The sequence below is a fragment of the Myotis myotis genome, unplaced genomic scaffold, assembly GCF_014108235.1.
Source record: "Myotis myotis isolate mMyoMyo1 unplaced genomic scaffold, mMyoMyo1.p scaffold_m19_p_17, whole genome shotgun sequence".
Lineage (NCBI taxonomy): Eukaryota > Metazoa > Chordata > Mammalia > Chiroptera > Vespertilionidae > Myotis > Myotis myotis.
This window is the reverse complement of record NW_023416321.1, coordinates 12,115,543-12,128,559: the sequence shown is the minus strand read 5'-3', so window position 1 is coordinate 12,128,559 and position 13,017 is coordinate 12,115,543. Positions and strand designations below refer to the sequence as shown.

Sequence of the window (13,017 nt, the reverse complement as noted above, 5' to 3'; positions counted from 1 at the left end):
TTCGTGTACTGTTCTAGGCTAATCCTCCTGTTGGGTTAGCATCTGCCAATGTATGGGAGGCTTTGCATGGAAAGCATTGCCCCGTGTTCAGATTGGCTAGATCCTGTGACTCCTGGATGGCTTTGTGTTTACTCATCTTTGAGCCTTGAAGCTATTTTGTCTTTTCCTGATTTGCTCGTATTATCAGGTCTTTTATAATCTCACCTAATCATGATCAAGGTTCTGAATTATATTTCCTGGAGCTGATATCAAAGGCCATAGAGACTGTTTAGTATTATTAGCATTTATATTCCTGAATTCACTCATTTGATTTAATTTACCATTGCATACGCTCCAGATAATTGTAAATGGCCTCAAGTTATAAGGATTAAAATGTAGTGGAAATTGTAATTTAGGAACATATGTGAATTTTGGAAAATCCCTTCATGATAGTCGTTTAGTTGGTTTTCTGAATCCTCATTTTAACCTTTTGTTAAAGGTTAAAATAACCTTTTGTTAAAGGTTAAAATAACCTTTTGTTAAAGTAGTCTGGAGGCTACTGATTACGGGTTCTAACATTGAAAGTTTTCTTTTTGTTTACAGTAACTCCTGTATGAGAAATTTAGAAATAACAAATTATTTAACAAGTTACTATGATGGTATGCATCTTCAAAAACTCTTCAACTCCCACTTTTAAATAACTTTACCCAGTGCTTTTGCCACATGTCTGTTTATCAGGCTATATTTCTGTTCTATGAATTTAACTAAGTTGAAAATACAGATATTTAAGTTTTGTTTCTCCTTTGTTATTGGAAACCACATTGTTGATGGGAATTTTTTTCTTTCTGCTCTTTGGTGAGATCTTTTAAAATTAGAGATTAAACTAAAGTATATTTATTCAGTGCATATTAAAAATAATGAGTTTCTTAAGTCAACTTTATCCTGTGAAGTCCCTCAAGTTGTGATTCAGTTTTTAAAAAATTGCTGCTCAAGTCTTGTATTAAGACAGTATTGAATTTTGGTCGACATGGATCTATTCTAATACATGTGAATCCTCTTCATCTTGAGCTTGACCTTGTCACTGGATTTTTACAAGTAGAATTCTGTGAAAAGGGGAATAACAATTATATTTTTAAAGAAAAGTGAATGAATTAAATGGAATTTTTAGTTTAATATTTTTATTATTGATAGTAATGCTTAATTTTGAATGGTATGTTTTAGGTTTTATGTTAATAAGATGATAATTTAGTAATTTTTATATGACAGGCACCTATGGGGACCTGCTGGGGTGACATCTCAGAAAATGTGAGAGTAGAAGTTCCCAATACAGACTGCAGCCTGCCTACCAAAGTCTTCTGGATTGCTGGGATTGTAAAATTAGCAGGTGAAAAGCATGCATCTTGTTCTAGAAAATGCCGATTATGTGTGTAACTTTTAAGGAAACGTATTTGTAAATTTTGCAAATGTTGCCAAATAAATAAATATGGTATTAGGGCAGGGATTGGCAAACTTTTTCTGTTAAAAGCCAGACATAAGTATTTTCAGCTTCTTGGGCAAAACAATCTGTCACAACTATTCAACTCGACCATTGTAGCATGAAAACAGCTATAGCAATACACAAATGAATAGGCATGGCTGTGTTTCAGTAAAACTTTATAGCCACTGAATTTGGGTTTTATATGTCACCTATTATGAAATACTATTCTTTGTTGTTTTTTCAATCATTGAAAATGTAAAAACCATTCTTAGATGGCGAACTATAAAACATCAGGCCAGTGTGGCTCAGTTAGTTGAGCATCATCCCGTGCACCAAAAGGTTGTAGGTTTGACTCCAGGTCAGGGCACATGCCCAGGTTGTAGACTCGATCCCCTGGTGGGGGGTGTGCAGGAGGCAGCCAATTGATGTTCTCCTTTCACCTTGATGTTTATCTCTGACCCTCTCCCTTCCTCTTTCTCTCAAAATCATTAAAAATATATTTAAAAACAACAACAAATCAGACCAGATCTGTGAGCCATAATAGAATTTGCCAACCCCTGGAATAGGAAAATACTTTGAAAAGTAACACACAGCCGAAACCGGTTTGGCTCAGTGGATAGAGCCTCGGCCTGCTGACTGAAAGGTCCCAGGTTCGATTCCGGTCAGGGGCATGTGCCTGGGTTGCGGGCACATCCCCGGTGGGAGATGTGCAGGAGGTGGCTGGTCGATGTTTCTCTCTCTCATCGATATTTCTGACTCTCTATCTCTCTCCCTTCCTCTCTGTAAAAAATCAATAAAATATATTTTTTTTTTAAAAAAAAAAAAAAAAAGAAAAGAAAAGTAACACACAGTAGAGGTATTAAAAAAAAAAAAAAGTGATAAGAGTCACAATAGCAAAAGTAAACTAGTATTGATAATTTCATGTATCTTGAGTTCTTCCTTTTTCTTCATGTCCACTACTTTTGTGTACCCTGATCCTTTATTACCTTATTGCTCATGAAGTAAATGTATTAGGCATTTACTCTGTTAGACACTGTAGGCAGGTGATGTGCAAAAGTGTAAGACTTGGTTTTTTTCTGTGAGCTTACATCTGCCAAACGTTGGAAAAGTTTATGACAAGGTGCTCAGTGAGTGGTGGTGTCACAGGGCACTGTAGGGGAGGGATAGCCACTCAAATAAGAAACGTTACCCTTAGATTCCTGGAAGAGGTGTCTTATCCTGCTCTTTCTAGTCCTACCCAGAAATTCTCCCCCAGTCATCGATAGACCTAACTTACCTAAAAATGATCTTAATTCCATTTTTCCAAATTAAATGTCTTTAATGCACAAATGAATAGGCATTTCCCTATTTTTGTTGCTCTTCTTCAAGACCTTTCTGGCTTCTTTGTCCTTAAAGGGTGAAGATGGCCAGCATTTACAGCCATTTGAGTTGCACTGTACACCAATGACCAAATCTTTTGTTGCTCCCCAATATAAGTCATCTGTTCTAAAGAGATTAATCTTCCTCCGCCCTCATACAGTGTGCTCTCTGTCATCTCCGTGCCTTTGCTTACTCTCACAAGAATGTCCCATGTTTTGTACTTGGCGTATAACCCAATTCATTTCCTATCTTTTCCTTGAAATGCTTCCCCTGCTATGTAAGCATTCTCTAAATGCTACTCTTATCCTCTACACCATAATTTAAAGCAGCAATATATTGTTTCTGTCCTAGGTGTTTAAATCCGTTGCATTTAATATCCGAGAATTATTTCTACCTTCCGTCTCTGATTTTACATTTCTGTTTTATCGAATTGCCTCATAGATCTTATTCTAAGCCACTTTAGTGATGTTTTAGAAGTGAGCCTGGTGTTAATCATGAACTAGAGCTCAGCAACAGTTAGCAAACTTATGAATTATTCTGTGACTTACTGCATTTTAAAACTAAAGGTGTAATGCTATAAATTTTTATCATAGATATTAACATATAAAGGCTGACTAAATGTAGCTCCCGGCCTAAAATACAAGTTTATTTGGCCTCTTTTATTCTACTAAACACCTTAAATTAAACATTAATCTATTTCAACATAAGATTTTATTAAATCACAAATAGGTTATATCTTATACTTTCTGTTATTTCTATAAAATACATCTTCCTATTTGTTTAGTACATATAGTTTTTTGAGTGATTTCACAGACTTTCATCTGTGTTTATTGAATTTCTTTACTTAGCATTTTCAAGTCTTATTTCCAAATAAACAGGACAGAAAAATTTAGACTCTTGAAGTAGCTAAATCCAAATTATCCAAGAATAATTGGTCGCCTGTTGAGCTGAGTAAAATAATTTCTTTGAAATGTATTTTAACTGTGTTTCTCTGACTTGAAAAGATTTTATTAACTAACCATACACAGTCTTCTTTCTTTTATTTTCAAAACTACACAGCCTAATAGAACTTTCCCAACTCTGTTTTCACTGTGAATTTCTGTTTTAAAATGTAAGAAACCATGGGTAAAATTAAAATATATTCTAAGGAGGAAGCCAGGCTTTGAAAACAGTAAAACTAATTGTACTGTACAAATGGTTCTCAAAGTCTGATCCATACACCAGGGGCAGCAGCATCACTGGGGACTTGTTAGAAATGCACATTTTGAGACCGCCTGGGAATACCGGGTGCTGTAGGCTTGTCTACGGCCATACCACCCTGAACGCGCCCGATCTCGTCTGATCTCGGAAGCTAAGCAGGGTCGGGCCTGGTTAGTACTTGGATGGGAGAAATGCACATTCTCAGACTGACCCAAGATCTGCTAAATCAAAATCTCAGGGCTGGGGCCTAGCCATCTGTTCTCAACCCTGCAAGTGTTTCTGTGGCAGATACACACTAACGTTTTACAGCCATCACCAGCAGCTAGGTCCTATTTTATTTCATTGATTTTCTCCTTATGTGGTGATTAATTTGTTGGTTTCAGGTTACAATGCCCTTTTGAGATATGAAGGATTTGAAAACGACTCTGCTCTGGACTTCTGGTGCAATATCTGTAGCTCTGATATCCGTCCAGTTGGCTGGTGTGCAGCCAGTGGGAAGCCTCTTGTCCCTCCTAGAAGTAAGCAGTTTATTACCCTTACTGTGATATAAATGCACAGACTTAAATGCAGTTTCACTCATAGTAACATTAAGGTGATACAGAAATTAAGAATATATTTTTTGGTTTCAATTAACTTAATTGCTGGCAAGACATATTTGTTTTCTCTATTTTTGTTGCTCTTCAGGACCTTAATATTCTAAATTGCAAGGAAATTTGTTACTTTTTTTTTTAACAAATACTTTATGTAGCAATTCACTCTTCACTAAGGTGTAACTGGTTATTTCTTTTGTTTTAGCTATTCATCATAAGTATACGAACTGGAAAGCTTTTCTAGTGAAACGACTTACTGGTGCCAAAACACTTCCTCCCGACTTCTCACAAAAGGTAAAGATGGAATCTTAGAAAAGGACTGAAGTGTCAAATGAGAGCTCTGTAAAAAGGAGTAACTTTCAAGTTTTTAAGGAATTGTTTTAATTTAGTGAGCCAGAGCTGTAGTAAATATCATTATTTTTAATAGTGCAATAGTAAAATAATTTGTAGACTTCTGTCATGAATCCCAAAGAGTTTTTGTCTGCTTTTATTTCAAGGTTTCAGAAAGTATGCAGTATCCTTTCAAACCTTGCATGAGAGTAGAAGTGGTTGACAAGAGACATTTGTGTCGAACACGAGTAGCAGTGGTGGAAAGTGTAATTGGAGGACGATTAAGACTAGTGTATGAAGACAGTGAAGATAAAACAGATGACTTCTGGTGCCATATGCACAGCCCACTAATCCATCATATTGGCTGGTCTCGAAGCATAGGCCATCGATTCAAAAGATCTGGTAAGCACCTGTCATGAGAACTATTGACAGTGTCATTGAAGCTGAAGTCTGCTACCTGGTTATTTTTCTCTACAGAATAGTATAGGTCAAAGATAGCATTCTAGTTGTCTGGGCAGCTTATTCTACCGTAATCGAGAAGCTTCACACAGAATATTTGTGTCCTAATTCCTTCTTCCACTCATCTTCAATTAAAAAATAATGCACTTCTGGTCACAACTACATTTGTTTTCTTACATTTTTCTTATCCACCCCATTTGAAAGATCTAAACCTTTATCCTTTCTCTTTCCATTCAATTTTAATCAAAATAGCAGAATTACATGTGGTTAAACTTAATACTGAACACATTAAAACACACTTAACGTTATAATGCCCTCATTAGGGAATTATCAGCATTCTAATTGGCTGAGTGTACTTAATGGCACATGTACTCTGAAGAGAGAAAGACTATTAAAGGTTATTAATCATAAATGTAGAAGGCATATATTTTTGCCATGTTTTAGAGTATACATACCTTGTGAGTTTGAAACCTTCAAAGAAACGTGGTTTTTGGTCTTCTCACAAATGCTGACAGATTAGTATGTAACTTTTCCTTGTAGATATTACAAAGAAACAGGATGGACATTTTGATACACCACCACATTTATTTGCTAAGGTAAGAAGTTTTTATAAGAACCCTCATTTGTAAATTATGTTTAAAAGAGGGTTGTGGGGTTTTTTTCCTAAAATTATAGAAATCACAATTACATATGTTCGCTTAAAAGGATTAAGACCTTGTAATTCATAGGTGTCACAACTATTGATTATAATTATTTTTAAATTCTGTCTGTTTGCCTGAATTCTCTCTGTTCCCTAATGAAAGTCTGCATTAAAATATTAGGTAGGTAGGAGAAGGCATTTGGTATTTCCATCTGGTAAACCTTTTCAAATTGGTAACACTTTCATTATTAAAATGATAATATTTGTAACAGTGATGTGCTTTCCTGTAATTCTTTAGGTAAAAGAAGTGGACCAGAGTGGGGAATGGTTCAAGGAAGGAATGAAATTGGAAGCTATAGACCCATTAAATCTTTCCACAATATGTGTGGCAACCATTAGAAAGGTACAAGAATGGGTTTTAAAATACAGGAATGCAGTTATAAGAACTGTTTTGGGGTTTTTTTTGGTTTTTTTTAAATATATTTTTATTGATTTTTTACAGAGAGGAAGGGAGAGAGATAGAGAGTTAGAAACATCGATGAGAGAGAAACATCGATCAGCTGCCTCCTGCACATCCCCCATCGGGGATATGCCCGCAACCCAGGTACATGCCCCCGACCGGAATCGAACCCGGGACCCTTCAGTCCGCAGGCCGACGCTCTATCCACTGAGCCAAACCGGTTTCGGCAAGAACTGTTTTTAAAGTTACAGGAGAAGGAGGCCCCTAATAGAATTCTTTTTGACATAAAATGTGTGTGTGTGTGTCTTCACTGGGGAGACGAGACAGTTACGAGTATTTTAAAGTGACTTTGAATTCTCTTATCAGAGGTTCTCCTCTTGTCTAGCTTGTTAAGATTGTCCTCTTGAGTCGCTGCCTTTATTTGTTGAAGTATATCCTAAATTAGAGGAAAAATATTTAAGTTACTTCCTGGTCCAAACTAGTCCAACACAGAATTGTAACAAGGCCAAGTTTATCTTCAGTTTCCTGTGTTAACTTTTTGTGCCTTTTCCTTCCTTTTGGTAGGTAGTACTTTCTTTTTTTATTTTTTTTATTTTTTATTTTTCTTTTTTTCTGAAACTGCTTATAAGAAAAGATTTAAAAGAGTGGTTCTCAGTTCTCAGGCCTAAGAATCCCCTGGCAAGCATTTTTCACTTTTAAGAAATCTTTTATGTCATAGATTTTCCTTTCCTTTAGTATGTTACTTAAACTTAAAGGGTCATTTTTGTAATAGTGGTGTCTAGCCCTAACTGGTCTGGCTCAGTGGATAGAGCCTCGGCCCGCAGACTGAAGGGTTCTGGGTTCGATTTCGGTCAAGGGCATGTGCCTTGGTTGTGGGCTGGATCCCCAGTAGGGGGCGTGCAGGGGGCAGCTGATTGATGTTTCTAACTCTCTATCCCTCTGTAAAAATCAATGTTTTTTAAAAAATAATGGTGTCTAATTTCAAATACTTGGAATTCTTTTCATTTAAAAGGTGCTGGCTGACGGATTCCTAATGATTGGGATCGATGGCTCAGAAGCAGCAGATGGATCTGACTGGTTCTGTTATCATGCAACCTCCCCTTCTATTTTCCCTGTTGGTTTCTGTGAAATTAACATGATTGAACTTACTCCACCTAGAGGTACTTCATCCTAATACACATACTGGGTTTTCATTCTTGCTTTCCTTTTATGTGATATCTGTTTACAACATTTAACACAGCCCTAGGCTTCTTGCTGTGTGAATATCTATGTATATATTGCATATATGAATATATGCACACACCGTAAGAGCTGTGAGATGGTCTAAAATCAAAGCACTATATTCCAGGTAGCTTTAATAAATTGTTAGTATAGAATTTTTTCTGAGAATCCATATACTTTATAATATGAATTTGTATTCTCAAGCACTGTTGAAATGGTGATTAAGCTCAATAGGCTATTGCATACATTTAACTGGTTTTTTTAATAGATACTTTAGTGTTGAGGGGGCAAGTTTCCATTTTTAGAGTCATGTGGCTTTTTAAAAGAAGGTAGAACCTTAAATAGCTCTTGTGGCTTAACTAACAACTTCTCTGATTTTAACACCTGAGCCTATGGTTTTTCTTTTAAGAAAAGAAGGGGCGGGGTGGGGGGGAGACAAACCCAGATGAATAGCATTTGTTCAGTGAGTTTTCTTTCTTGTAAAGAAAAGAATGTCGCTGGAAGGTGTTAGATTCTGGACTCTTCTAAGCCTAGGGTTGAGAAAGCAGAAGTCTGTAGTTCCTGTGGTGTCAGAGGAAGGGAGAGTCGCGTTTGCGTTAGGATAAGTGGGTATACCAGGGTCTGTCTAGAAAAGAAGGAAAACCTTTATAACATGGAGGAGCTGTGAGACTCAGCAGTATCAGAGCGAGAATTATAACCTCAAACCTGAGCCTGTGCTGAATTGCTTGTTACCTGCTTTTAGTATTATGCTAATTTTAAATGAACTGCTACTTAAACCAATTGTGTCCCACAGGTTACACTAAACTTCCTTTTAAATGGTTTGACTACCTCAGGGAAACTGGCTCCATTGCAGCACCAGTAAAACTATTTAATAAGGTAAATTTCACTGATGGCATGATTATGTGGAATTGTACACAAAAATGTACATCATTATTGAGGAACTATCTTTGCTTTTATTAGAATTTCTTAGTGGACATTTATATATATATTTTTTTATTTTTGTTATTTTTTTCTTTCCTTTTTTTTTTGAGATTTATATTTTAAAAAATAGAGAGTAATAAAACAATATAAATACTTCCTTTACCTAGGAAGTGAAGCTTGTTTCCAAACAGGGTTTCATTTTTTAATCTGAGTAACATAAAAATGAATACGTGGCCTATCTAGTTCTTAAATGCTTCACCTTCACACGTTTCAATGACTAAAGAATTATTGGGGAATTTTTGGTTTAAATTACATTATGTGGTTATGTTGCTTTCTTTCTTTCCCTGTCATAGTGATACTGGAGTTATGCATTCGTCTTCTCACCAGTATTAATGTTTTGCTTCTCCATGTCAGGATGTTCCAAATCACGGATTTCGTGTCGGAATGAAGTTAGAAGCAGTAGATCTCATGGAGCCACGTTTAATATGTGTAGCCACAGTCACTCGAATCATTCATCGCCTCTTGAGGATACACTTTGATGGATGGGAAGAAGAATATGACCAGTGGGTAGACTGTGAGTCTCCTGACCTCTATCCTGTAGGGTGGTGTCAATTAACTGGATATCAACTACAGCCTCCCGCATCACAGTGTAAGTTGGTATACAGAAAGGTGTCCTTTTGTAAGTCAGCAGTTCTTCTGTGGACTGTCTCACAATGCTCATCTTGTGAGCTCACAGGACAAGAATATACCTATGTCTGATTGGTTGCCAGGTAAGATCTTAGGACTCAAAAACAGTATCACAGAATTAGAGCATGTGTACCATGGCCGTGCAAACCTCAATAGTGAGTTTCCTAATGACTATAGAAACACAATAGTAAGAGCACTTACCACATTAAAGTAGGCCTATTTTAATGAGTTTAAAATGATAGGCCAATAATTTACTGGAATATGGTAAGTGCTTATTGAACAGATAGTGGAATCTGTCTGGTATTGAGGTTTATGGTTTTATCAGAACAAGCACTCTTATTTTCAAAGCATCATGTAATTTTACAAGTATAACAGTTCTTGGTAAAGATAGTTCATTTAAGTTGTACCTATGGTTAGTGGTAAGCAATTATCTTGTACCAATTTTCCCTTTTATCTTTCAGCGACAAGAGAAAGCCAATCAGGTTCATCAAAACAGAAGAAAAAGGCTAAGTCCCAGCAGTACAAAGGACATAAGAAAAGTGGGTCGCCACATGGTGTTTATATACATTTCCTAAATTGTTAGCCAACTGGGGTCACGGTGTTTTTGCACAAAAAGTGATACCCCTTGTGAGAGCTGGTGACTGTGCGTTGTGTATTACACTTAAAGGTGCAGTATGCCATAAAAGGCAAACATTTGCAATAATGAGAACCACATATTTTAATTGACAGGAAAAATGATTATAACATATATGGTAAAGAATAGAATCTACAAATGATTCTTGAAATAATATGTTAACCTACTGGAAATTAATTTTAAAAAAACATTTTTATTTAAAAATTTTAATAGCAGATGCTTGATGCTTATAAATAGACTTGGAGCCTAATAAACCCAAAACTCTTATAAAACTAAACTCTAGAACAGTACTTATAAGAAATTCAAGTGGATGGCTAGCAAAGTCAAACTTAAGAAAATTTTTTTAAATCTGCTTTTTCTATTTTACCTTACAATGAATGGTTACTGGGGTTAATAGCCAAATATATTGATAGCTCTGATTCTTTTTCTTTTTTTTTTTTTTACTGATTTTATTACAGAGAGGAAGGGAGAGGGATAAAGAGTTAGAAACATCGATGAGAGAGAAACATCGATCAGCTGCCTCCTGCACACCCCTTACTGGGGTTTTGCCTGCAACCAAGGTACATGCCCTTGACCGGAATCGAACCTAGGACCCTTCACTCCACAGACCGATGCTTTATCAGCCGGTCAGGGCTAGCGCTGATGCTTTTAAAATCTTTTTTCTCCACCATAGAGAGCCACAGATTCTCTTCCTGAAGTTGGTCATGGAATATTTCATTCTAAGATACAATTTTTTTTATGGAAAGATATTTTTAAAAGTAAAAAGTACATTTGAAGGTTAAGACTAAGTCAGTTTTTTCCCAACTGACTTGCCGTAACTTCAAATAAGTGCTAATCTGTCTCAGCAACCAGGAGACTGAAGAAGCATTAAAAAAATAAATAAATATGTCCTAACCTTCCCGGTCATAGTTGTTGGTTTATAATTCTTCCTGTGGGAACTTGAAAACTTCTACCAACCACTGCACTGGTGCTTTGGTTTCCTTCCAGCACAGAACCCAGACCCGCCTCACAGGAGTGAGAACTTCTAGGCCTGTCTCTTACCCTCTCTTCTGTATTGGAGGCATGGGTTTCCCAGCGGCCCCGAGTTATTTTGCCCACTAGCTGCTTGCCGTTTGATACTCAGACTGCGAGAGCGTTGCCAGACCAGGCCGGCCAAAGTGATTTCCCATTTATCTGGAAATGACGAGGGAGAATTCACCGGGAACTTGGGCAGTGGACCAGCCGTGGTGGATGTGAGCACTAAGCTTTCTGTACGGTTGACGAGCGTGGGCTGCTTGAGCTGTCTTTTCTCTTTCTATTGGACAAGACTTTGAGATTCCAGAAATTTCTTTCCAAGATGTTGAATGTCAGAATGTTTTTTATCACTCAGTGGTTATGAGACGATATTTTTCACTACTAGTTTCTGACTATTGTATACGCAATTCACACGCCTCTCTAGTGTGGCACTTGGAGGGTTTGTTTCTGGCTTATGGAGCCTAATGTGGTAGGAACATAGGAAGAAATATGAAGTGATAATATCAGTACCCCAGTTTTTAGTGACATTTAACATTATCAGATTGCTGGATTAGCTGGGAAAAAAGAATTGAGCTATAAATGTATGTGTTCTTTAACCTTTTAATTGCTCATGTTATGGCATGATCTCTGATGTCTTTTTTTTCCTATCTAATGTCTTTAAATTGTCCTTTGGACGTAGAAGGGAAGAACTATGGTCTCAGATTCTCTTATTAGTAAACCCGTGGGGCCAGATGTGTTTTGGAATTCAGAATTCTTTGGATTTTAGAAAAGTATAGTGTGCGTAGTATACACTAATGTAGCACCCATTGCAGACTCTGGAGCATTTTATGAAGCAGAATATATATAAATATTTACATTAAATGGGCCAAATAAAGATTATAAAGAGGATCACCACATGAGGTCTGATTTTGTTTCCAAAGTTTTATAGAAACTTGGAATTTTGGAATTGAGGATAAGGAATTGTGCCACATGAATGAAGAAGAAGCAGTCTTCATTATAAGGGAACTATTTGCTCCTTTTGTTTTTTTATATTAGTCAGCAAAGTATTTGTTAGAAATTTTCCCCATAAAACTTTACTTACCAAATAAGAAAGAATTTGGGGTCCAGGAACCTAAGTCACCCATTGCATTCAGATTTATATCAATAGCAGATAGGCCACAAAACCTTTCATTTGTTGGAACTTTGCCCACAGATTATTATGTTCTGGCTCTGTTGTTTTCTTACAACTATTTGGTCTTTGTGTATCCAGAATCATCCATCAGTGTATTGGTTGGTAGTGCTTATGTCTTACAGAAATAGACAGTTGCTTGGCTTCGTTATTCTAGCTTGTTTTGTAATGAGCTGTGTTCATGCTATAAAAGGATAACTGGTAACCAGTGCTTTGGAAAATAAGTCATACTCTGCCAAGAGAGTCCTGTAGACTGTTGTGTGCATGTGCTCCGTTCAGTCTGAAAAGCCTTTTTTCCCTCAAGGTTTAGTCATTTAAGAGCCAGAAAACCAGCACTGTTTCTATGTCATCTTCAGGGGCTAGTAGTAGTAGTAGAGTTGGAGATTGTCCTGGCATTTTCACCTCTAGGTGTGTAGTGTATTAGGAAAAGTCTAAATGATGGCTGTACATGAGTTCAGTTTGGCAATTGAGGTGAATGTGTGCTCACTAATAGCTTAGTCTCCAGATCATTTTACATAGGAATACAGTCTGACTTAGATTTATCTTTTAGTCTTGATTTTGTGAAGCATAATTTCTGATTGCCCTCGCCTGGGTCATTTGTATACTCTGAAGAAAACAAATACAATTTATATTCACAGGTATATGTAAGTATTCTTCAGCTTTCATCCTGACTAATGAAGTATGCTTGGTTCAGTATTTGCAAAGTTTACAATATCTTCTTTTTTATTAATTAAAACATTGTATAAATTTTTGAAGGCTTATGTTTCCTTATGAAACTATAACCAAAGGATATTTCAAAAAAAAATTAGATTGCTTAAGAACTTGCAGGTAACATGCTTTAAATTTTAGAACTGCTCTTCAGAATAAGAAATACAAGT

General features: G+C 36.4%; 1 protein-coding gene across 11 annotated transcripts in view; it reads left to right on the top strand.

The window, feature by feature from the left end:
- MBTD1 (mbt domain containing 1) overlaps positions 1-13,017 on the top strand; it is a 47,329-nt gene that overhangs the window by 24,618 nt on the left and 9,694 nt on the right. For 9 of the 11 annotated variants that reach the window (XM_036339374.1, XM_036339373.1, XM_036339383.1 and 6 more), the window contains 10 exons: positions 1,246-1,363; positions 4,399-4,533; positions 4,811-4,899; positions 5,103-5,337; positions 5,935-5,990; positions 6,333-6,437; positions 7,507-7,654; positions 8,509-8,591; positions 9,051-9,285; positions 9,785-9,862. In XM_036339374.1, coding sequence (XP_036195267.1) covers positions 1,246-1,363; positions 4,399-4,533; positions 4,811-4,899; positions 5,103-5,337; positions 5,935-5,990; positions 6,333-6,437; positions 7,507-7,654; positions 8,509-8,591; positions 9,051-9,285; positions 9,785-9,862 — 1,282 coding nt within the window. The remainder of the gene's footprint in view (positions 1-1,245; positions 1,364-4,398; positions 4,534-4,810; positions 4,900-5,102; positions 5,338-5,934; positions 5,991-6,332; positions 6,438-7,506; positions 7,655-8,508; positions 8,592-9,050; positions 9,286-9,784; positions 9,863-13,017) is intronic. The other 2 variants (XM_036339381.1, XM_036339382.1) reach the window with 2 other exon arrangements.